Below are 24727 nucleotides of genomic sequence, written 5' to 3'. Positions count from 1 at the left end.
CCATACACGCTGAAAGGATGACAGGCAAGCAGCATGGGTACCCTCAGCAGTGGGACAAGCTGTCTCTTCCCCCTCCTCATGCTCCTCCCCCTCCTCCTCCTCCTCCTCAACGCGCTGAGATATAGACAGGAGGGTGCTCTGACTATCCAGCGACATACTGTCTTCCCCCGCCTCCGTTTCCGAGCGCAAAGCGTCTGCCTTTATGCTTTGCAGGGAACTTCTCAAGAGGCATAGCAGAGGAATGGTGACGCTAATGATTGCAGCATCGCCGCTCACCATCTGGGTAGACTCCTCAAAGTTTCCAAGGACCTGGCAGATGTCTGCCAACCAGGCCCACTCTTCTGTAAAGAATTGAGGAGGCTGATTCACACTACGCCGCCCATGTTGGAGTTGGTATTCCACTATAGCTTTACGCTGCTCATAGAGCCTGGCCAACATGTGGAGCGTAGAGTTCCACCGTGTGGGCACGTCGCATAGCAGTCGGTGCACTGGCAGATTAAACCGATGTTGCAGGGTGCGCAGGGTGGCAGCGTCCGTGTTGGACTTGCGGAAATGTGCGCTGCGCCAGCGCACCTTTCCGAGCAGGTCTGACAAGTGGGGGTAGCTTTTCAGAAAGTGCTGAACCACCAAATTAAAGACGTGGGCCAGGCATGGCACGTGCGTGAGGCTGCCGAGCTGCAGAGCCGCCACCAGGTTACGGCCGTTGTCACACACGACCATGCCCGGTTGGAGGCTCAGCGGCAAAAGCCAGCGGTCGGTCTGCTCTGTCAGACCCTGCAGCAGTTCGTGGGCCGTGTGCCTCTTCTCTCCTAAGCTGAGTAGTTTCAGCACGGCCTGCTGATGCTTGGCCACCGCTGTGCTGCCACGCCGCGCGACACCAACTGCTGGTGACGTGCTGCTGCTGACACATCTTGATTGCGAGACAGAGGTTGCGTAGGAGGAGGAGGAGGAGGGTGGTTTAGTGGAGGAAGCATACACCGCCGCAGATACCAGCACCGAGCTGGGGCCCGCAATTCTGGGGGTGGGTAGGACGTTAGCGGTCCCAGACTCTGACTCGGTTCCAGCCTCCACTAAATTCACCCAATGTGCCGTCAGGGAGATATAGTGGCCCTGCCCGCCTGTGCTTGTCCACGTGTCCGTTGTTAAGTGGACCTTGGCAGTAACCGCGTTGGTGAGGGCGCGTACAATGTTGCGGGAGACGTGGTCGTGCAGGGCTGGGACGGCACATCGGGAAAAGTAATGGCGACTGGGAAACGAATAGCGCGGGGCCGCCACCGCCATCATGTTTTTGAAAGCCTCCGTTTCCACAAGCCTATACAGCAGCATCTCCAGGCTGATCAATTTGGCTATATGCACTTTTAACGCTTGAGCGTGCGGGTGCATGGCAGCGTACTTGCGCTTGCGCTCAAACACTTGCGCTAGCGACGGGTGGACGGTGCGCTGAGAGACATTGGTGGATGGGGCCGAGGACAGCGGAGGTGAGGGTGTGGGTGCAGGCCGGGAGACGGTCGTGCCTGTGTCCTGAGAGGGGGGTTGGTTCTCAGTGGCAAGTTGGGGCACAGGGGGAGAGGCAGTGGTGCAAATCGGAGGCGGTGAACGGCCTTCGTCCCACCTTGTGGGGTGCTTGGCCATCATATGCCTGCGCATGCTGGTGGTGGTGAGGCTGGTGGTGGCTCCCCGGCTGATCTTGGCGCGACAAAGGTTGCACACCACTGTTCGTCGGTCGTCTGCACTCTCAGTGAAAAACTGCCAGACCTTTGAGCACCTCGGCCTCTGCAGGGTGGCATGGCGCGAGGGGGCGCTTTGGGAAACAGTTGGTGGATTATTCGGTCTGGCCCTGCCTCTACCCCTGGCCACCGCACTGCCTCTTCCAACCTGCTCTGCTGCTGCCCTTGCCTTCCCCCTCTGAAGACCTGTCCTCAGTAGGCTTAGCAAACCATGTGGGGTCAGTCACCTCATCGTCCTGCTGCTCTTCCTCCGAATTCTCTGTGCGCTCCTCTCTCGGACTTACTGCAATTACTACTACCTGAGTGATAGACAACTGTGTCTCATCGTCGTCGTCCTCCTCACCCACTGAAAGCTCTTGAGACAGTTGCCGGAAGTCCCCAGCCTCATCCCTTAGACCCCGGGAACTTTCCAAAGGTTGGGCATCGGTCACGACAAACTCCTCCGGTGGGATAGGAACCATTGCTGCCCATTCTGGGCAGGGGCCCGAGAACAGTTCCTGGGAGTCTGTCTGCTCCTCAGAATGTGTCATTGTAATGGAGTGAGGAGGCTGGGAGGAAGGAGGAGCAGCAGCCAGAGGATTCAGAGTTGCAGCAGTGGACGGCGCAGAACTCTGGGTGGTCGATAGGTTGCTGGATGCACTTTCTGCCATCCACGACAGGACCTGCTCACACTGCTCATTTTCTAATAAAGGTCTACCGCGTGGACCCATTAATTGTGAGATTAATCTTGGGACGCCAGAAACGTGCCTCTCTCCTAATCCCGCAGCAGTCGGCTGCGATACACCTGGATCAGGAGCTCGGCCTGTGCCCACACCCTGACTTGGGCCTCTGCGTCCTCGCCCGCGTCCACGTCCTCTAGGCCTACCCCTACCCCTCAGCATGGTGTATTACCAGTAGTGCAGAAACAGAACGCTGTAATTAAATGTGCCGCTTATTGGCCTGTGGTTGGAGGCTGACTTCGCTTACGGAACGCACAGCAGAGCCAGGAAAGAATTTTGCGCAAGCCTGTAGTGAGACGTAGGTGCGTATGACTGAGATTGTGGAATTCACAGCGCAGAAGCAGTTAAGTGTCCAAAGGCCACTAGTAGGCCTTAAGTGTTTTGCTTCTATTTTTTTAAAGGCTGAGCTGAGACAGCAGACAGATACTGTAGGCAGCGTATATATGTATACTGTTTCCCTCTGGATGGGATGACGGCGGTGATGTAACGGGCAATGCAGAGCCAGGAAAGAATTTTGCGCAAGCCTGCTGTAACACTTAGCTGCGTATTAATTAGGACTACTACCCCCAGCAGAGACGCAGTACACTCAAGACGGTCACAGGCAGCACAAAGATAGTATTTTTCCCAAATTTGTTTAAAAAAGCCCACTGCCTATATAGACAGTATATCTCTTTCACCTTTCCCATTGTCCCTGCCTCACCACTACTGGCCCTATACTATGTAAAATTACTGCAGACTGAGGACGCAATGCTCTGCACGCCCGATATACAAAAAAAAACAAAACGCAACACTGCTCACAGCAGCCTTAACAGTACTGCACACGGTCAGATGTGGCCCTAAGAAGGACCGTTGGGGTTCTTCAAGCCTAAAATAACTCCTAATGCTCTCCCTATAGCAGCAGCAGCATCAGCAGCACTGTCCCTGATCTCTGTCAGAATGCATCTGTGGCGAGCCGCAGGCGGGGCAGATTTAAATACTCGGGTGACACCTGATCTCCCCAGCCACTCACTGCAGGGGGGTGGTATAGGGCTGGAACATCACAGGAGGAAGTTGTAATGCCTTCCATGTCTTTCTATTGGCCAGAAAAGCGCGCTAATGTCTCAGAGATGAAAGTGAAAGTAACCCGAACATCGCGTGGTACTCGTCTCGAGTAACGAGCATCTCGAACACGCTAATACTCGAACGAGTATCAAGCTCGGACGAGTACGTTCGCTCATCTCTATTTATTACATTATTCCAATCACTGAACGACCCTCAGGTGTTGGCCACCAATCAGAATATAAAATAACAAGTACGAGAGAAGTGAAACATGCATACATTATTGTAAGAGAGAAAGGAAGGATGCACACATTTGGTTCTAAATACAGTTCTGCTAGTGTATTCTATTGCACATGCCAGCTATTGATAGTAAACTGGCCCAAGGTCATATTCTGCTTGAACTAAGTATATTGTGCTGGCTAAGCAATGCATAAATAGCACACGATTAATCCTTAGTTATACTGCAAAACCTAACCATTATTTTTAACCCTTTAATTACTATTTCAAATTACACTTTTAAACTTAATGGGGGACATTTATTTAAGACCAGTGTTTTACATGCTGGTCTTAGATAAGTATCGACACAGTAAGATGTGCCAAATGTAATAAGAGGTTCAAGCCTGTTATTAATTTTAACACAGCCTGTGCTTGCCGTGCATCACTTTCGGAAATCTATGGCAGATCAAACCAGCTGTAGATTTGCACTATAATTTACGTCAGTGTTTTGCATAAATTATATTGAGTCTAACAGGTCACGACTGGCCATATACCTTCCCTTCAAGCCTGCTCACTTTTTACCTGCTCATGCTACTGGCCCACAGTGTTACAGTGTGCATAGTATGGCTTGACTCCTCCACCTATCTCCTGCTCACTGGAGCACTGAGAGTACAGTACATGCAGTGGAAAGCAAGAGACGGGAGGGTGGGGTGGAAAAGTTGCGTTATGCTTAGAGCACTGCTGTAAAGTTGGCCATTTGTTGGTCAGAGTTTTGAGTGCATGTTCTGAGGACTGCAGAGGGCACAGAGTGGGCAATATCAGAATATGGGAGTACAGAGGGGGATATGTTAAAATGTGGAGGCACAGAGGGGCCACAAATAGAATGTGGAGGCTCCGTGGAGACACTGTTAGTTTGAGGGGGCATTATATATTTATGGGGGCACAGTGAGGGCCTGGGATGGTGTTGTTAAGGTTATATAATACATCTGGTATATGATACCAGGCTAAAAGAAACTGGAATTTGTTTTCCTTGTCTAAAGAGTACACATAGCTTTTTTGCTGCTCACGACCATATCAATGACCACATTAATAGCAGGATCTTTCTACGCAGCCATGATTTCCATTTAATCATGTGAATTGAATGGTTCTGAAACCGTAGACTCAATAAGCATATAGAGTAAATAAGACTCTTCGGGAAAGGGGGTAGGAGATTAATTTGACATGTAAAGCCCTTTATCCCTAATAATGAATGGGTAGGAAGGAATATTGTGTATGAAGACTCATATCAAAGAGCAAAGGTGAACCAGTGGAGCCGTAATATCTCTATTTCTGTCTATTCATTTATGGTTCATGAGCTATATTGCAGAGATGAGAGGTATAATATTATTGCGTGAAGTCAGGTAAGGCAAGGTCTCCCTGCGGGGCCCTAGATGATAGGTCTGACTTGGGGATCTGGTACCTTTTTCAATTTCAGACTAAGGTTTAGAACTTAGTGGCTCGGAGGAAGGTTTTGGGTAAGTTAATCGGATGTGTTTCAAATTGAAAAAATATGTGGGGAGAATAGGCATTTCAATTGTAGCAATACATCCTAATATGGACAGGACACAGGGAGAGATTTTGGTAAGAGTGACCTAATATGCAAAGGGGGAAAGTTCGCTGAAAATGTGAAGTATAACATGGCATGATTTGAACTCTTTATAGGAAAGTATTCCTATAAGGTAGAAGGGAGGTGATTGAGCATATTTATGTGTAGGGCCTCTGTTTTACAAACATTAATCTTATCGCCTGAGAAATGACTATATAATTATCTAAACAGAAGTGGAGATTTGGGAATGAAATGAGTTGGTTAGTAAGGGGTTAATAGGACATTTGTACATAACAAAAGAGTTATTTTAAATGTTTGGTTGTGTAGAGGAATGCTGGATATACTGGGGCATGCACAGATGTGGGCAGTCAGAGTGCTCAACACTTAAGAAAAAAAGAAGGTGGGAGATTGGGCAGCCCAGTTGAGTTCCATTATGAATGGAGAATGGTTGGGAAAGGGCATGTGGGAGACTCACCAAAGAGCCAGCAGAGAGGCTTGTAAAAGTAAAGTTGAAAGCTAAAGTGTTCCAGGCTCCTAAATATGAAGGACCAGTTGAGGTGGATAAACACCTTTTCATTAGATGATACATCATTTCAGAGCTTGCTCTGTAGCTTAGTTTTACATCACTGTTTGCATTTGTCAACCACTGCCTTTGTGGGCGAAAAATGTCACTTGAGCATTTGATCATTAACCTGTCAAATAAGTGAAATTCTGAATTGGAATGGCAGAAATAAATGTTTCTTCCTGCAGAAACAACACAATACAGATGAATGGAAATGATTTTCAGTTGCACAAATCTTAGCAACAAATCTGCATGTAAATAAACCCTCATAGAGGAATGAAATAGTGTAACAAACTTGCCCTTACACACAGGTAGATGTCTTCATCTCTAGCCTATCACTAGATTACCCACACATTTCTTCTTTTTATTTATGCTAATCTATGTTGATCCAAATGTGCCATGTAGTGCTGCTGTGTATAAGTATGGACCATTTTTAACCCATATATGTAGGAATAGTCCACTTTGCGTTTGGAGCGATGTTTGAACTACACAGCGTACTACTTTAAATAGAATAATTTACACTCTTGAGTCAAAGCTGTCTTGATCTGGATTTTAAACAAGATTAGAATAAGTCCTTGGGTCTTCAGTTGTTGTAAGCATAGGAAGATTATGGTCTATTTTGGTCCTTTCTCCATTGTGCCATCAGTCGTCTTTATCCCGTTCAAGAGAAGGTCAAGACTTGTACATTGGTAGACATTTCATGTTGTACTGTATGTGTTGATAACACCTTTTTTTCTAAACTTAGGCCGCCTGCAGACGAGCGGGTCGGCTCCGGCAGCGAGAATTCTCGCCGCGCGATCCGACCCGAGCGCCTGCAGGGACGAGCGCGTACTCACCCGCGCCTGGCGGCCCCAGCTCTTTCATGTACCGGCTGCCGCGCAGCCGGCGCATGCGCAGACCGGAGCCGGCGGCCGGGTGAGTGCGTGCCCCGCAGAAAATTAGGACATGCCGCGGTTTGTTGAAATCTGTTGAAATCTCGCGCGGCCAAACCGCGGCCGTCTGCATAGGAGTGCGTATTTTAATGCACTCCTATGCAAACTTTCAGCGGCGGAAATCCCGCGGGAAATCCCGCGGCGGGATTTCCGCTCGTGTGCGGGCGGCCTAAGCCATTTGCTCTTTTGTAGATTGGTAAATTGTATTCTAGTAATGTAAAGGTCTCTCAATTCTTGTTAAATATCTATACAATATGTGCTGCCAACTTCTACCATTTTAAAACAGAAGTCGTGATAAAACCGTCTTCTGACATATCCTATAGGTATATTAGAAGGTTCAATTCAGTCATAACTATTTCAGACTCCTTCAACATCCCTTGAAATCTTCCAGAGGTAAAACATACTGCGAGGAAAAGAGAATCTGTGTGCTCTATAAAGTAAACTCATAGTTTTAGGCCTCATGTCCACGGGCAAAAGATGATTTTAAATCCGCAGCGGATCACCCGAACACGGATCCGCATCCCATAGGGATGCATTGACCACCCGCGGGTAGATAAATACCCGCGGATGGTCAATAAAAGTGAATAAAAAAAAATATGGAGCATGAAAAAAAATGGACATGCTCCATTTAGGTGCGGGTCTCCCACAGGGACGGCTCCCGCAGGCTTCTATTGAAGCCTATGGAAGCCGTCCGGATCCGCAGGAGACCTAAAATAAGAATAACTTACCCGCAGCGGACCGGGCAGGTCTTCTCTTCTTCACAGCCGGATCTTCTTTCTTCGGCCCGGCGGATGTGCCCGGTGCATGCGCGCGGCAGGCAGCCGGTGTGCCGAGTACACCCGCCAGCCGAAGAAAGAAGATCCGGCCGTGAAGAAGAGAAGACCTGCCCGGTCCGCTGCGGGTAAGTTTATTCTTATTTTCAGCCTCATGTCCGCGGGCAGGAGGGACCCACTACGGATTCTCCATGGAGAATCCGTAGCGGGCCTGATTTTGCCCGTAGACATGAGGCCTTAGAAAACAAGTAGGATTCAAGGTCACAGAGTCATGAGCACTTCCTTGCGTACAGTATATGCTATGGTGACCATAAGCTATCATTAGCCAAACATATGCCAAATGTATGATACTAGGCAGTGTTTTTTTAATCTGCATTAAAAAGCATAGCTAACTAATATACGGTGTTCCCACACAAAAGTTGTATACCATGTTTTAAAAAAAAAAAAAATCAACAGCATGCTAGTGCAACTATATAGGCTTGTATTTATATATTTTTAGCCCTGTGCATGCAAGACTCCATCTTAAAACAAAATAAAAAGTCTTTTTGTTATAAGGTATTCACGAAAACTTTTATTTTTGTTTTCCAATAAAAATCCACTTTTGGCTTTGTCACTGCAATAAAAGCCAAAACCAAACCATTTTAACAAAACTTGTCAAAAAGTGTGTTGACTTTGTTATTAGTATCAATAAATTACAAAAAGCATTAGTGTATCATGTCCTATTGTGTGAGCTGTGCTTATAGATGCCTGGCTCTTCTGGAATATCTGCAGGTAGTAAAAATTATTTGGATTTTCATCTGCCAATTATAACAACATATGTTAAAGCCTAAAGCAAGCCATATAAATGGGATAGAAGTTGGTCGAACCTATGAACTTTGATGGACTGATGATCTAATATATATAATGGTCTCCCAACTGTTTTCCGGTGGCAGCTGTCAAGGGAACAATGGATCCAGCAAGTTGAATTTCAACATGTCTAATCCTTTGTTTGCAGGGAATATAAACAGCTGCCAGCGGGGTCTCACACCATTGAAATAAACATATACACTTGGCTAAGCTAAGTGGGCATATTTTGGGTGGAGTAGGGAAAATTAGTTGTCAACCGAATAAGCATTGCATGTGTATGACCAGCTTAACTCCAATTTTACAGTGAGTTTTTGCTAAAAGTACTACAGCTCTTGTCCTATGCTAACCTTCTGCATTATTTTTTTCATCTCACCCTTTCTTCTCCCTACTGCCTGTCCTTCCAGCTTAAGGAGTGCTAGGAAACATCCTACTGTACATCTTTGCCTGTATTATGGCTGGTTCTCTGTGTTCATACGCTGTAGTATAACTGCCATTGACCACAGCTACTGATACTATTAAATGCATAGACAATGTTACTGACAGTTAAGAAGAAAGAATGGGAAGAAGCAGACAGAAGGATATGTGGAGGATGTTCAGCAGAATGTAGATATTTCATTATTATTAGAATTATTAAAAGTATAGTGCAATGATGCTTCCACATCTAACATAATTGGGCTATTTTACTATAAACTAGACTGTTAGATACAATCAGTGCAGTATATTCAAACATCTACACAATTTAACCAGACACCATTTAGCTTTCACTCCAATCTATTTCTTTAAACTGTCACTGCCATTAGGCATTATAAACAAGTGCATTTTATAGCCATATATTGTCAAATTAGTGAGTACAAATAGTTTCCACCTGCCTGGCATCCAGCTGAAAAGGACCTTTAAAGTGTTCATATCAATGCTGACTAGCTGAGGGAAACTGACAGCCTCAGTGATTCCTAACCAATGCCTTTCTCAGCTTCATACCAGGTATAGTATACAGCCGTCTTCTAGGTCTGACTCCCCTGTTAAAGTGCCTCTGTCACATGACAATGGCTCTTTAAACAGTATTTTTTATATTCAGGTGACTCCAACTTACTAGCTTGTAGCAGTTCAGTAAACTTTACCATATATAAAAGTTACTGTTGCCTTTAACTTTCGTTACAACTTGCTTTTCACTTGCCTTCTTGTGTGATGCAAAGGCAGCCTTATGTCACTACAAAAAGGGGCAGCACTGTCCCTGATGGCCTGAACGCCTGAAACTTTGGCACTCCTGCTCCCTGTCTTAGTGCCTAACAGAGGCGTAACTTGAAGCTCCCAGGCCCCGATGCAAAACTTGTAACAAGGCCCCCAACTATAATGCTTTACTCATAGTACTGGGTTCCCTATATGGAGAAGAGAGGCCTTATGGGCCCCCTAAGGCTCCTGGGCCCAGGTGCAACCGCATCCCCTGCATCCTCTATAGTTACGCCCCTGGTGCCTAAGCCAATGGGAAATCAGTTGTACGTGCCATAGCTACATTCCTGCATTTATTAAACTGTTTGGCAGTGGTATTTTTGGGCACTTTACAGTAATGCTACTTTGGCATGGTGTGGTCTCTTGTCCACTGTAACAGTATATTTGGGCAATAAATAGTGCACCATAAGGGTGTACCATCAATAAAAGTTGAGAGAATCCGACCTATGGCTTGCCCTGAAGAGAAGCTCAATATATAGATTTATGGGTAACATTCAAGACTGGAATAAATCAATGGAGGTAATGTATATTATAACATAAACAAGCCAATGTCAAGTGAAAATGGATCAACCCATTTAAATTGCCGGCTCTTTTAATATTGGAAATTTGTACAAAGCAGTGTGGAGAAATACTCTATGTATTGTATTATTAGAAACGGAGAGAGAAATCCTCAGGTAACCGACACAATGGCTTTTTAGGGTAGAACGACTCTTTCCATCACCCAATACATGGATCTATATAGTTATGTTACTAGCATAGATTTCTCTACTGTTCTGTATGTTCCAATGTTGTATAAAAGGTGACTCTACGACTTATTTATGCATTTACTCCAAAGGAAAACGTATCTTTGTTCTGTGTTAACATGAAAAATAGAAAAAGTCATCTTGGTATTTTCTCGATTATTCTTTGTTTGCGCCTTGTATTTAAAGGGATTGCTTGACATATATTTAAAGTGCTGATGAAGGTGCCAGCCACATAATGTTTCTAACACATCTAACACAAATTACTATCTTGGCATAGAGTGTAACGTTGAGCTTAGTCTATATCTTCCATATCATCCTTTGGTGTTACATGTGGTAATTTGGTTTTGCTAGGGTTTTGCTCTGTAGAATCGGAGCAGGCTGCATCTTGTAATGATTGTGCAGGATTTTCTCCTGTAGTGGCCAATTTGTCGGCATCTGATTGTAGACATTTTAGACTGCTTTCTTCTGGTTTCTCAACCAAAGTGTGGGTCACCATAAAAGCTGTTTCCAAATCTCTGATGATCTTTTCATCTATTACTGAAGACTCTGTGATCGCCTTTTCATCAGCAGCAGCCGTAGCAGAATCCAGGTCCTCGGTCGCTGTTTCTTCCTCCTGCTCCTCCTCATCTCGTGTCTTGGCATCTCTAATTCTTTTGTAAAGTTCAAGTCTTTCCTCCTGCAGTGCTCTGCAAAGCTTCTCCAGCCTCTCGATTTTTACAACAAAGCATTCATATTCTTTAGCTCTCATGGATTTCTGCAGGAAAATAGGGCAACAAGGAAAGGTAGAATTATTTTGTATGGTAAAATGACACATCCAACGCTAACGAGGACTGGTTACCGATGACTAGGTCTTACATACAAAACCTCACACTGACATGACTTGCCCTCATGTTTAAAGGGAATGTATCATTAAAACACGATGCATTGTTCAAATCAACTTTTTTAATTAATTTTTTTGAATGCTGGTGACTTTTTTTTCAACATAATTTTTCGTGAATTAATTTTTTTAAAGTCTTAATACCACAGGATGAGGCCTTAGTCACACGGGTGTTTTTTCGCGTGATTTGCGGATCGCATGACGGATGCGCATCCGCAAATCGCATGACTGGGGCCAAAGAAATCGCCCGAAAAATCTGCTCCTAGCCGCGTTTCATTAGAAACGGGCCGGAGCTGTCCAGCACATTGAATTCAATGGAGCCGGCAATACAGCCGGCTCCATTGAAAGCAATGGGCTGCCGGCGTGCGCGGGATGAATTGTCGGGAAGGACTTAAATATATAAGCCCTTCCCTGCAATTCATCCAGAAATGTGTAAAAATAAAAAAAATATATATACTCACCTTGTCCCAGCAGAGGGAGTTCAGTGCAGCCAGCCTGCAGTGGGTGTGAAGGGGGTGTGAGTCAGACCTGCCCCTGATTGGCTCAGCGCTGAGCCAATCAGAGGCAGGTCTCACTCACACCCATTCATGAATTCATAAAATGCTAGTATACTGTATAAGCTTTCACACCAGCAGCAATATATCCTCTGTAGAATATTTGGCCCTAACAACAGACTGCTTGTTATATATATACTAGCTGATATACCTGGTTTCGCCCGGGTTAATTTGGTACTGGTGTTAATCTGGTGTTCACACGGAAAATCTTATGAAGTCGTGGTTACTTTAGAGACACGGGGAAAAAATATGTTCACCATTTTGCATGGTTCTTTGCGTTATCCAGGAAACACCATGTGGAGGCAACCATGCAATGTTTCCTTTATATAAAATGACATCAGGAAGTGAGAGAATTAGATTACGTACGTAAAATTTGGACGCTAATTCTTTTGCACATAGAATTGAATAATCGAGTTGGGACCCATTAACTTTTCCTATTTATGACATAATCAATGCTCGTGCCAAATTTCAAGTGAGAGAATTTAGATTCCGTACATAAAATTTGGATGCTAATTCTTTTGTGCTTAGAATTGAATAATCGAGTTGGGACTGCTTTACTTTTCCTATTTTGGACATAATCTATGCTTGTGCCAAATTTCATGTTTTTACGACATCGGAAAGTTGGAGAATTAGTGGCGAGTCAGTCAGTGAGTTGGTCAGTGAGTCAGTGAGGGCTTTCGTCTTTATATATATAGATATAAAAGTGATGCAGCTTCTATGCCCTTTGCTCAACTGTAAAATGTCCGCTGGTTACACTGTGCCTATAAAATTGCCTGTCCCGCAACTTTCACCAAAAGCCGGTTCAGACTAACCTGATTCGATTTTGCAAAATCAGAGTGATATATTGTTTGGCCGATCAAGACGAGCAATACTATATACGATAAGAGCACTCAGCATTCACATGTGAGGTGAAAATGACACCTGATGCTGGAAGTCATATCACAACGTGTTGCCTCTGAAATTATGCCCATTATTTGTATGTTCCTTCGAAAGACCGCATATGTATTTGCTAAAGCAAGCAAATGAAGTGAATGAAAGTTTGAAAAAGCAAACACATGAAAGAAGGAACACCACAGAATCAATACGATCTCATGAAGGAATGCGGACAGGGGAGTAGGCAGTGGGACCCAAACGCAAAGGACACATTAAAAATCATTATACAAACAAAGCATATTAGTAAAAGGTTAGATTACATATATCATAGCTGTTATAACAAAATATTAACATAATTCTAGAAAGAAACAGACTACAAGTAGCAAAACAGTAATAACCACTCTTATTTAAAACATATATTAAAGCAATTAAAAAATGACATATATATATATATATATATATAAATCCTAATCTCATAATCCTAATCTAATAAAAAAACATATTCAGTCATGAGAAGATAGCATTTAGTTTTTCCTGAAAATACATACCTGATGAACAATTTCTACGGATCCTTTTCTTCTGGTTATATGGTGTATAAGACCTCCACTTATGAGAAGGACAACTTTTAAAATTCAAATAACTTTTCGTATCAGTATGTTTAAAATGGGTTTCTGTGTGTATTGCAAGCATATAAAAAAAACTGTAAGTCTAAAAACATAATCTCGGTACAATCAATATGGGAAGTAAAAGCCAGAGCCTAATTATCAGAATTAACCTCAGCAATAAAAATCATCAATTCATCCTGTGAACTCTTCCAAATCAATAATTGATCATCAATAAAATGCTTATAAAATACAATCTCTTTTCTGTTAAAAAAAACAAACATTTCAGACCCATAAACAGGTTTGCATGACTTGGTGATAATTCGGTACCCACGGCTGTACCTTTTAGTTGGAATAAAAAACGGATCCATTTAAAAATAAGTATAAAATCAATAGAATCCAAAATCCGATCCATGCTTAATATTACTGTATAGAGCCGTAAGGGTGGTCATTATTGTTGTTTGCTATTTGTAGACTGTTTCTCTCCACAATCATGTTAATACTTTGTTACTATTATAAAAGCTATGGTATATGTAATTTAACCTTTTTACTCTACTGTGTTTTTTAATGATTTTTCATGTGTTATTTGAATTTGGGTCCCACTGCTCACTGCCTTTTGTGCATTCCTTCGTTAGATCGTATTGATTCTTTGGTGCTCCTTCTTGCATGCGTTCTCTTTTTTAAACTTTCCTTCACTTAGTTTGTGTTTGCTTTAGCGAATAAATATGTGCTCTTTCAAAGGAACGCATGAATATGGCATCATTTCCAGGGCGACACATCATCATGTGACTTTCAGCATCAGTTGCTATTTTCACCTAACATGTGAATGGGGATATACTGTTTGTAAGCACATGTAAATGGTGCTCTATCATTGCCGTTATTGTATATACCCTTGATAGAGGGGGTTCTTATTGCCTGTACTCCCAAAACGCATTGGATGGAATAAATACCCTCCGCTTAGAATCCTGACTTTGGAGGCGACTACTTTTCGAGGATTAAGGGGACTTCTTCCCCCTATCCCTCTTGTGTAAGTAATTACAGGCAGTGTGTACTCCGGGGTGTGGAAACAGGGGTGCCAGCTCCCAGTGCTTCCTGTGACATAGAGTCCATTCAAGAGGAAAAGGACAACGAAGAGGAGGTGGAAGATAATGAGGTGCTTGATCCAACATGGACATGTAGGAAGAGTCATGATAACAGCTTGAAGTGGGAGGAGGAACAGGCGGACTTTGCGGGCAGCACCACACTGACAGGGAGTAGGGCTGTATCATCACCATCAGCTACTACTAGGCACAGCAGCACCAACATGAAGAACATCAAACCCATAGCTAGGTCTGCTCACAGGATTTGTGCAGCCTGGGCATTCTTTGAATGAGCTGGTGATGACAGAAGAGCGGTCATCTGTAAGATCTGTCGTAAGCGTCTAAAATGGGACAAGAACATAAATAACCTCAACACAACATGTATGAACAGCCACATGAACTCCCATCACGTGCTGCCTTGGAGAGTCCACATGGGCAAAGAGTCAGCCTCATCCTGCTCCCTCTTCCGCTGCTGTGGCTGCCATTTCCTCCATCTCCCTACGTGTTCTTGCAGTAACCTCTGAGGACAGAAAGGCAGTTTTGTGTAGGAGCAGCACACCTACTTCAGGCCTCTCCTTCAATTGACGATTGGGCTGCTGGCTTCGGGGCAAGGAGTGGGAAATGAAAAGCAGAACTTGAGCCACCACCATCACCACCACCTTCACTAACATTGACATCTATCCCATATTCCAGCGTTTCCCAGGTTAGCAGCAAACCCTCCATCTCCCAGCTATGGAAACATAAAAAAATATCACCCCAACCATCCATGAGCCCACAGCCTGAATGCAAGAATTGCACAGAGGCTTGCAATGGAAATGTTGTCCTTCAAGCTAGTAAACACGGGCACCTTCCACAATGCGATGCCTTATGCTAAGCCACAGTACCAGATGCCCAGACACCATTTCTTTGCCCTAAAAGCCATCCCTGCCCTGCACCGCCATGTGAGTGATAATGTGTCCCTGGTGCTGAAGAATGCAGGGGGCACCTGACCATGGACACGCAGTCCAGCAAGTATGGCCCAGTACATGACATAACCTTAACAGCACACTGGATCAGTGTCCTACAGCATGAAGCTGAAAGCGGTAGTCACATTTTAAGAGTTGAGGGACATTCATCCTTCTTTGTCCCCTCCTCACCCCCTTCCTCATTTTCTTCATATCACCTTTCAATACCCTCACATCAAAGACATGTATGTCATTTTCGCCTACTTTGAGGAAGCGACCAAAATTATGATTCATTAATCAGTATGACCATCCCTGCTGTCTGCTGCTGACACAGACGCTACAGGGTCTCAGGGACAATGCTGTCGTGTTCTCAGAGGAGAAGGAAGGGATACAAATCTCCCAACTGTCTGTCCAGTTTACCATTACTCAAGACCACAGGGAGGCTGACTTTGGGCAAGAAAGGGGGTGTCTTCTCCAATATGTTTCTCCACCTATGGTAGACATATAGCGAAAGAAGAAGAGGAGGGGGATAATATAGGACCAGTGACGGGAGGAGGCTACACAACATTCCTTCCATCAACCACTAACCTCAGCTACTCTATGTGGATAGCGGGACCAGCCAGGGGACACTCTTAAGCCTGACCCTGAGGAATCTGGGCCATCATACTTAGGCACTTTGAGGTCTATGAGTGCTTTTAAGTTACATAGCTACTAGGGATGAGTGAGTATACTCGCTAAAGCACTACTCGTTCGAGTGACGTGCTTTAGACGAGTATCTCCCTGCTCGTCCCTGAAGATTCGGGAGCCGCCGCAGCTGACAGGTGAGTTGCGGCGGGGGGCAGGGGAGAGCGGGCGAGAGAGAGGGAGAGAGAGATCTCCCCTCCGTTCCTCCCCGCTCTCCCCCGCCGCTCCCCGCTCCGCGGCGGCACCCGAATCTTCAGGGACGAGCAGGGACATACTCGTCTAAAGCACATTACTCGAACGAGTAGTGCTTTAGCGAGTATACTCGCTCATCCCTAATAGCTACTAATCAGATCATTGCATAGCCTAAATCAAAACATCAGATCATTATTGGGTACCCTCCTTGATCCCTGCAACAAGGCCAAAATGACAAATCTCATTCAGGCAGTGGAGAGGGACTTTAAAATGCAGCACTACCAGGACAGACAGTTAAGCAGCTTGAGCAGAGCATTTCCTTATGTCCATAGGCATGCATCCGCAATGAATTGCAGCTCTGTGGCTCATGGTGGTTGGACAGGAAGCTGCCGCCGCAGCAGCGCGACTACCGGTTGCAGGGTAAGTCTAACAGAGGTGTGGCATAGTTTTTTCAGCCCATCACAGCCTGCAGCAAAAGCACAGGATAGGATTCACAGTCACAGACAGCACTTACCTATGATAATCCAAAAGTATGTCAGCTTCTGCGTGGTAGAACTCAGATATGGTGTTGGCGTCTTTGACGTCTGGGTGTCTAAGCTGGATGAGTGGCCAGAGCTAACATAACATGCTTTAGAGGTGCTTGCCTTTCCCACTGCCAGTGTGCTATCAAAAAGGGTGTTCAGCACAGTTGTGGGCGTGATAACGGACAGACGCCTCCGCCTGTCCACAGACAATGTAGATTGCTTGACCTTTATAAAAATTAACAAGGCGTGGATTTCATCTGACTTCTGCACCTCCTTGGCAGATTCCACTAATTAGTTGGCATGCTGGCAATTTTTAGTCACATATGACTGAGAATAGATTTATATCAAAGACCACACTGCTCACTTTTTCCTGCTTTCACCATGTTTCCTCCTCCTATTTACCCACCAAAGTATGTGAATATGGAAATACTGAGCTACAACTCTCATGTGTCCATGAGGAGCACACTCTTTTCTCATGGTGCTGTTGCTGCTGCTGGTGGAGGTGGTGGAACTGCTGCTGCTCTCCTTCGGCTTGCGCCATATTTCCTCCTCCTTCTCTCAAAACAAAAATTTCTAAGGCACAAGAAACAGTTGTAGGTCTACAATTTTTGGGGGAGAAGGCCTGTGTTTGGCTGTTCTGTTTACATGGTAGAATTTGTCCTTTGCAAACTCTGACATTGCTTTTAAAATAAGCAGCACACCTGCTGTCTCCTTTGGTGTCATTTTTGGTAAAGGTGCTTTTACACGGAATGATTGTCATTTGGATTCCTGCGATCCAGCGAGAATCTGAGCTATTATCGTTCAGTGTAAATAGATCTACCGACTGAACAATGAACGTTGTTCACTTTTCGTTCGTTGTTCAGTTTCTGCCTGTCCCGCCTCCATTTAGTCGGCGATGCTCATTCCTCTTTTTTCCTGTACCCCTAAAATATGTTGAGTGGAATAAATACCCTCTGCTTACAAGCCTGACTCTGAAGGCAACTACTTTTTGGGGAATTTAGAGAAATTTACTCCCCTTCACCATTTGTGTAAGTAATCACTACTATTTATACTTATCACTTACACACATTTTACTTTACCATGGCTGATTGAGCACGCCTCTCTACTATATTTATGTTTTTGCCATTGGTCATGCTTCCTTTGCCGTGTTGGAGGTGGCTGCACATTGTCATGGGACTTGAGTGTGGTAGTGAAAAGCCTTAGAGGATTTGGGTGTGGTACCATCAGGAACCACACACCCAATGGATATTAAGTTTGTCTTACCCACCTCCCTATTCTGAAGCAGCATTTTGGGGGATATATTTCTAATTTCTATGTTCCCTATAAGATAAAATTGGGTTAAATAACATAAATATTAGGAAAAATGTGTTACCGTGTGGCGGTTGCTGGTCCTCCTGGGGCGGCGGTGTGCAGGGTCCCGCAATCGGGGTGCATCCCCTAGCTTGTTGTCCGGCTGCCGGGGCGCGGGTGCCTGGCCGGCATGGGCTACGCGGTGCTGGTGGCACGCGGCACCATGCGTGCATGCACCTGTGAGTGCAGCTGCCGTGCACGAGCTCCCTTTTATTATGCTCTGTTGGGAGTTGGCTGTCTCCCTTTCTCCGCCACTGGGCGGAGGCTTTTGTATAAAGGTCGGGCAGAGACTGGAAATCACTGCCTGTTATTGGTTTCTCTCAGTGTGCTAGCTAGTCTGCCTCGGTTGGTCTCCTGCTTCTGTCATCTTGTCTGCTATACTTTGCTCTTATCCGCCAGGTTTTTCCATCTGCCTCAGTTATGCTTAGTATTCTTTGTGTTGGTTATTTACATCTGCCTTTTCAGTCAGTATTCTACCCTTTCCATCCAGGTACACCAGTGTCCCTTTTTCGGTCCCTAGTGAAAGTAGGGATCGCTGCCCAGTTGCCCGCCTGGGGTTAGCCAGGAAAGGAGGCAAGTAGGCAGGGACAGGGGTTGTGGGTGAGATCTAGGGCACCTGGGCTGGCGTATCAAGGGTAGTATACCTTAACATAATAACTGGCCCTTAAAATTGCTCTCCAATGGAGGCGATGAGTACCCTCGCAAGTTAGTTGCAGGATTTAGTGGTCGTGATCCAAGACCTGTCTGGTCGTATGGCAGCCCAGGAGCAGCGGGAGTTAGTGCATGTTTCTACCGCCCCTTCTATTCCTGAGCCCAAGTGTCCGCTTCATGAGGTATTTTCAGGGAAGGGGAGCAAGTTTTTTGTTTTTCAGCAGGCATGTAAATTGTATTTTCAGATGCGGCCCCGCTCCTCCGGCTCAGAATCCCAGAAAGTTGGATTGATTTATGTCCTTACTTCTGGGTCCCCCCCAGACATGGACCTACTTCTTACCCGAGAGTTTGGCTTGTCTGCAGTCAGTTGATTTGTTTTTTCAGGAACTTGGAGGTATTTTTGATGAACCGGACCAGATCTCATGTCTCTACGTCAGGGGCATCAGTGGGTAGAGGACTATTGCTCTAAATTTAGACTGTATGCAGGTGAAACCTTTTGGAACAATAGCGCCCTTAAAGATGTGTTTTTGTTGGGTCTTTCTGACGCGGTCAAGGATCTATTCATTTCTCATCATGCTCCTGTGACACTCAATGATGTGATGGAATTGGCAGTCAAAGCTGACAGAAGGCTGAGATCTAGAAAAGAGGAACGTCAGGCCCATAAGGCTAGGGAATCCGGCAGACCCGCTCCCACTTCTCCCATGCCAACTTCTGGTGCCGAGCCTATGGAAGTGGATCACCTAAGTCCCAAGGAACGGCGACGGTTCCGGATGACTCATCGCCTCTGCCTCTATTGTGGGAAAGCCGGACATCGTGTAGCGACCTGTCCTCAGAAGCGTCTACTACATCAGTCTGAACCGGCGGAAAACTTCAGATCCTAGGCAATTTTTGGGAGGATCGCCTAGGATCACAGGTACTCCCTAAGTTGTTGGTGCCTTGTCAGATTGGCTTCCGGAATTTCACTCTGTCCGGTCAAGCTTTTATTGATTCGGGGGCTGATTAGTTTAAGTTTTGTCAGACCTCTGATGACTGAATTCTCAGCTTTAAAGATTCCCATATGCTTTACTAGTATTGATTCTACCCCTCTGTCTGCACGGGTTGTACAATGTAGGACTCCCATGTTACAGTTCAGTGTGGGTGTTCTCCATTCTGAGAATCTGTCGCTCTTGGTAATGGAAAGGATGTCAGTTGATGTAGTGCTTGGTATGCCCTGGTTGGCACTGCACAATCTCCAATTTGATTGGTCCACTTGGGAATTGACACATTGGGGGTTGTTCTGTCATAGTCACTTAGCTACTATATCCATGTGTTCAGCAGATACCATACTAATTCCTGAGTATTTGTCTGATTTTCATTATGTATTTTCCAAGAAACTGTCTGAGACTTTGCCTCCCCATAGGGAGTGGGACTGTGGTATTGATCCCCAACACTCCCCTCCCTAAGGGAGCCATTTTCAATTTGTCTGGGCGTGAGCATGAAGCCCTTAAGTCCTATATTTCGGAGTCTCTGGCCAAACGACATATCAGGCCATCCAGTTCCCCTACTGGGGCAGGTCTCTTCTTTGTAGAGAAGAAGGATGGGCCATTGAGGCCTTGTGTGGATTATCGGGCTTTGAATAAAATTACAGTGAAGAACCAGTGTTCCTTGCACCTGATTCCTGATTTATTGAATCAGGTGGTAGGGGCCCACTGGTTTTCCAAGTTGGACTTAAGAGGGGCTTACAATTTAATTTGCATCCGAAAAGGAGATGAGTGGAAGACCACGTTCAACACCTCGTTCGGACATTTTGAATGTCTAGTCATGCCCTTCGCACTTTGTAATGCCCCCGCTGTGTTCCAGGGATTTATGAACGCAGTCTTCCATGACTTCCAGGGGGTATTTTTGGTCATATATCTCGATGACATTCTGGTGTTCTCCCCAGACTGGGATTCACATGTGCGGCACCTGAGGCTGGTTCTGCGTGAGTACCAACTTTTTGTCAAGTTGGAGAAATGCATTTTTAGTACTAAACAAGTGTCTTTCCTTAGTTATGTAATTTCACCCACGGACATTCAAATGGAGTCTGATAAAGTGGCAGCAATCTCCCAATGGGTCAGACCAGATAACCTGAAAGCTCTCCAGCGGTTTTTAGGTTTTGCTAAATTTTACCATAGATTCATTAAGAATTATTCTGTTATTGCTCAACCCCTGACCGATCTTACCAAAAAGGGTGCCGACTTGGTAAGATGGTCGCCAGAGGCCCTAGAGGCTTTTAGTCATCTCAAAAGGGCATTTACTGCTGCCCCGGTGCTAGTACAGCCTGACGCGCGGCGACCATTCTTCATTGAGGTCGATGTATCCGAGGGGGGGGCAGGGGCTATATTGTCTCAGGAAGTCAGCGGGAGACCTGGGTATAGTCCATGTGCGCTCTTCTCGCGGAAGTTCAGTTCGGCAGAACGTAACTACGACGTGGGTAATCATGAGTTATTGGCAATTAAGTGGTCTCTAGAAGAGTGGCGTCACCATCTTGAGGGGGTAAGGCATCCCATTACTGTGTATACGGATCATAAAAACGTTGTTGTTTGCCAGGTTTAACCTCGTCATTACATATATTCCAGGGGAGAAGAACGTGAAGGCAGATGCCCTCTCACGGAGTTTCGGTTCGCCGGAAAGTGAGACAGTGGCTCCTGAGAATATCTTGGCACCTGGGGTGGTGATGGCAGCTGTAAAATCTGATCTTGTTCCTCATCTACAAGGTTGTCAGCAGGACGCTCCCTCGGGGGTGCCGGAGGGCAGATGGTTTGCGCCAGAGACCTTGCGTCTGAGAGTCATTGAAGAGTCTCACTCATCTGTTCTTCATCCGAGGGTTCAGGGGACTCTGGATCTTTGCACTACACACTACTGGTGGCAAGGCATGTCTTGGGGAGATCTGCGACTTTGTTAAGGGATGCTCTGTCTGTGCACGCAGTAAAAGTCGTCAGCGTCGTCCCGAGGGTCTCCTGAGACCGTTACCAGTGCCATCTCGTCTGCGGCCGCATTTATCGGTAGATTTTATCCCCAATCTGCCTGAGTCTTAGAAATTCACCACGATCCTGGTAGTTGTGGACCGTTTCTCAAAGATGGCACATTTTATGACATTAAAGAAGCTACCTTCTGCAATAGAATTTTCCAAGATTTTTGTAAAAGAAATAATTTGTCTACAGAGCATTGTGTCTGATCGCTGTGTTCAGTTTGTTGCGCAATTTTGGCAAGCCTTCTGTAGAAACCTGGGAATGCTGCTTTCCTTCTCGTCAGCATTCCACCCGCAAACTAATGGTCAGACAGAGCGGAAGAACCGGGATTTAGTGCAATATTTATGGTTGTTTGCTAGCGAAAAGGCTCATCAGTGGACAGAATTCCTGCAGTTGGCAGAGTTTGCGCTAAACAACCGTACTTGTTTTTCCACTGGGGTATCTCCATTCCTTTGCGTATATGGTAAGCATCCTCGCTTCCTTACAGCTATTTCTACTCCGTCTGCCTGTCCTGCAGCTGATGTCGCCACAGATGTGCTGCAGGGGGTATGGAAAGAAGTACAGAAGAACCTGGAAGCAACGGGGGCTCGTGTGCAGTTGCGTAGTGGGAGGAGTCTGTCAGGATCTGAACCTTACAGGATGGGACAGAAGGTATATTTGTCTTCTAGAAATCTCAAATTGAAGGTTCCGTCTTTGAAACTGGCGCCGCGTTACGTGGGTCCCTTTGTCATCACGCGTGTAGTAAATCCGCTTGCTTATGAACTTGATTTGCCAGCTACATGGAGGGTTCATAGGGTTTTTCATAAGTCATTATTGAAACCCTTTGTCCCTTCGGTGAGCCTCAGGATGGTGCCTGATAAGCATCAGACAGGGGGCTACACTGTAGGGAAATGGCTGTAATACACAGAGGCAACCTCCAGGGTTTGACAGGCAAGCAAGTGAAGGGAGCAGGCCTAGAAAAGTATGTTTTTGCCAGGTAACTGGAGGTATGGTGCCAGTATTTCTGGAACAGTCGCACTTCTTGGTTGTTTCCGAACCATGGTATCAAGATTTTACCATGACTGGTTGAACCTTTAACAGATATTGATAGAAGATCATAGAGTAGCAGGCGACATGTGGTTGATCCTGTAGGTGAGCATTGGGTGGCATGTATAGTATCTCAGCAGCAACATGCCACTCTGGACCAACTATCCAGCAGTACAACATTGGGGAAGTTAGACAATGTTCCACAATGACCAAGTGGTGTACCTTGTGTCTACTGGGGTTCAATATTCAAAGACCAACAAGGGTGCCCCTGGCGGCCCCACATCAGTGCCAACAACATAATATGTCAATGGACCTTGGACACAATGCAGAAGTTTGTTTAAAGTGACAAGTCCCATTTCCTGCTGAACCATGCAGATGGCCAGGTCTACATCTAATGTAAACAGCGTAAAGATGTATTCCATGGGTGCATTGTTGGAGTTTAACAGGCCGGTGGTGGTAATGTCATGGTCTAGGGAGCATTTTAATGGTATGGCTTAGGACAACTGGCCATCATATGACAATCCTTGAACGGTGAAAGCTACAAGGACCTGTTACCTGACCTTTTGCAACCATAACCTCTGGAAGTCTTCCCTGACCATAGTGCTATCATTCAACAGGACAATGTTAAGCTGTCATTGAGTTTTGATGACTAGGGAATGGTTGGAGCAGCATAACAATGAATTCTACACACTGCCTTAGCCCTCAAACTCACTGGACTGTAACCCCATTAACCATGTTTGTCATATGCTAGAAAGGGCTGTAAGATTTGCTCCTACTTATCCAGAAAATGTGCACCAACTGATGGAGCTGGTTCAGCAGGCTTGGGTTCAGTTGAGTATGGAGGATGTGTCCACTTTGTGAAATCTGTTCCCTAATGTCTGAAAGCTGTGATCACCCAAATGGGTGGACCAAGCTGCTATTGAGTAGGTATTCTTAATCCATTGATTGTTCAGTGTATAGAACCACTACCCTTTTATCTAACAGAGCCTTTAAAGCAAATCCTTGAACATCCTTTTTGTTATTTTTAAAGCTCTATACACATTGGTGTCACGGCTTATGCTCATATTGGAGTCTTGCCAACCAAATCTATTTTCAGTCAGATCCTGATGAGTCATGGATCCCATTGACTGAATATTTTGCTACAAGAAAATTGCTGCGGACTGTTTTATTCTTGCTGTCAAGAATATTTGAACCCCTAATGAAAGCCTAGAAATGATCATGTGAACAGAGCCTAAAGTAACTAGGTCCAAACTGAGTGCTAATTATTTTAATACTCTAAAGCCGCCTGCAGACGGCTGGGTCGGATCCGGCAGCAAGAATTCTCTTCGCGGGACCCGACCCGAGCGCATGCAGAGAGTAGTGCGTACTGACCCGTGCCCCGCAGCTCCGGATCTTTCATGTGCCGACTGCCGGGCAGCCGGCGCATGCGCAGACCGGAGCCGGCGGCCGGTGCGAGCCCGGCACAGAAATAGAACATGCTGCGGTTTGTTTGCCGCGCGAGATTTTGCGCGGACAAACTGCAGCTGTCTGCCTAGGATTGCGTTTGTTAACGCAATCCTATGGCAGCTTCCAGGGGCGGAAATTCCGCGGGAAATCTCGCCGCGGAATTTCTGCCCGTCTGCAGGTGGCCTAACACGGCCTTTGATGTGTTACATCTATGTCACAGATTTACAACATGACATTTTAATTAACAGCTGAATTACAAGGTGGAGTCTCAGAGTTCTGCTACGGATTTAGCCAATGTGGCAAATCTGTGTGCACCCCCCAATACTATTTCTGCACAGAAACTGCATAAAAAATTAACGGGTAAATTATTTTTACCCATACGATAGATAACACAGATTTTCATAGCATTCAATAGAACTCTAAAATACCTCGTTGTGCCCTGCTCTATTTAACGCTAATCAGACAAACAGCACTGGCAAATAAGAGTGCAGCTGTAGTGCATCAGTAGCCTAACGCTACCAATGCATCAAGGTTGACTCAGCCTTCCATCCTTCTGAGGTCGGTAAA

The 24727-nt window shown here is 45.5% G+C and overlaps 1 protein-coding gene across 1 annotated transcript in view; it reads right to left on the bottom strand.

Annotated features, from left to right (window-relative positions):
* Window positions 1-8101: 8101 nt before the first annotated feature.
* TXLNB (taxilin beta) overlaps window positions 8102-24727 on the bottom strand; it is a 122679-nt gene continuing 106053 nt past the window's right edge. The window contains exon 10 of the mRNA XM_066605488.1: window positions 8102-11122. Within this exon, the coding sequence (XP_066461585.1) occupies window positions 10661-11122 (462 nt within the window). The 3' untranslated portion in view covers window positions 8102-10660. The remainder of the gene's footprint in view (window positions 11123-24727) is intronic.

The sequence above is a fragment of the Eleutherodactylus coqui genome, chromosome 1 (assembly GCF_035609145.1).
Source record: "Eleutherodactylus coqui strain aEleCoq1 chromosome 1, aEleCoq1.hap1, whole genome shotgun sequence".
In the NCBI taxonomy this organism is placed as follows: Eukaryota; Metazoa; Chordata; class Amphibia; order Anura; family Eleutherodactylidae; genus Eleutherodactylus; species Eleutherodactylus coqui.
Note: the sequence above shows the minus strand (reverse complement) of the source record. Positions and strands in the feature narration are given on the sequence as shown.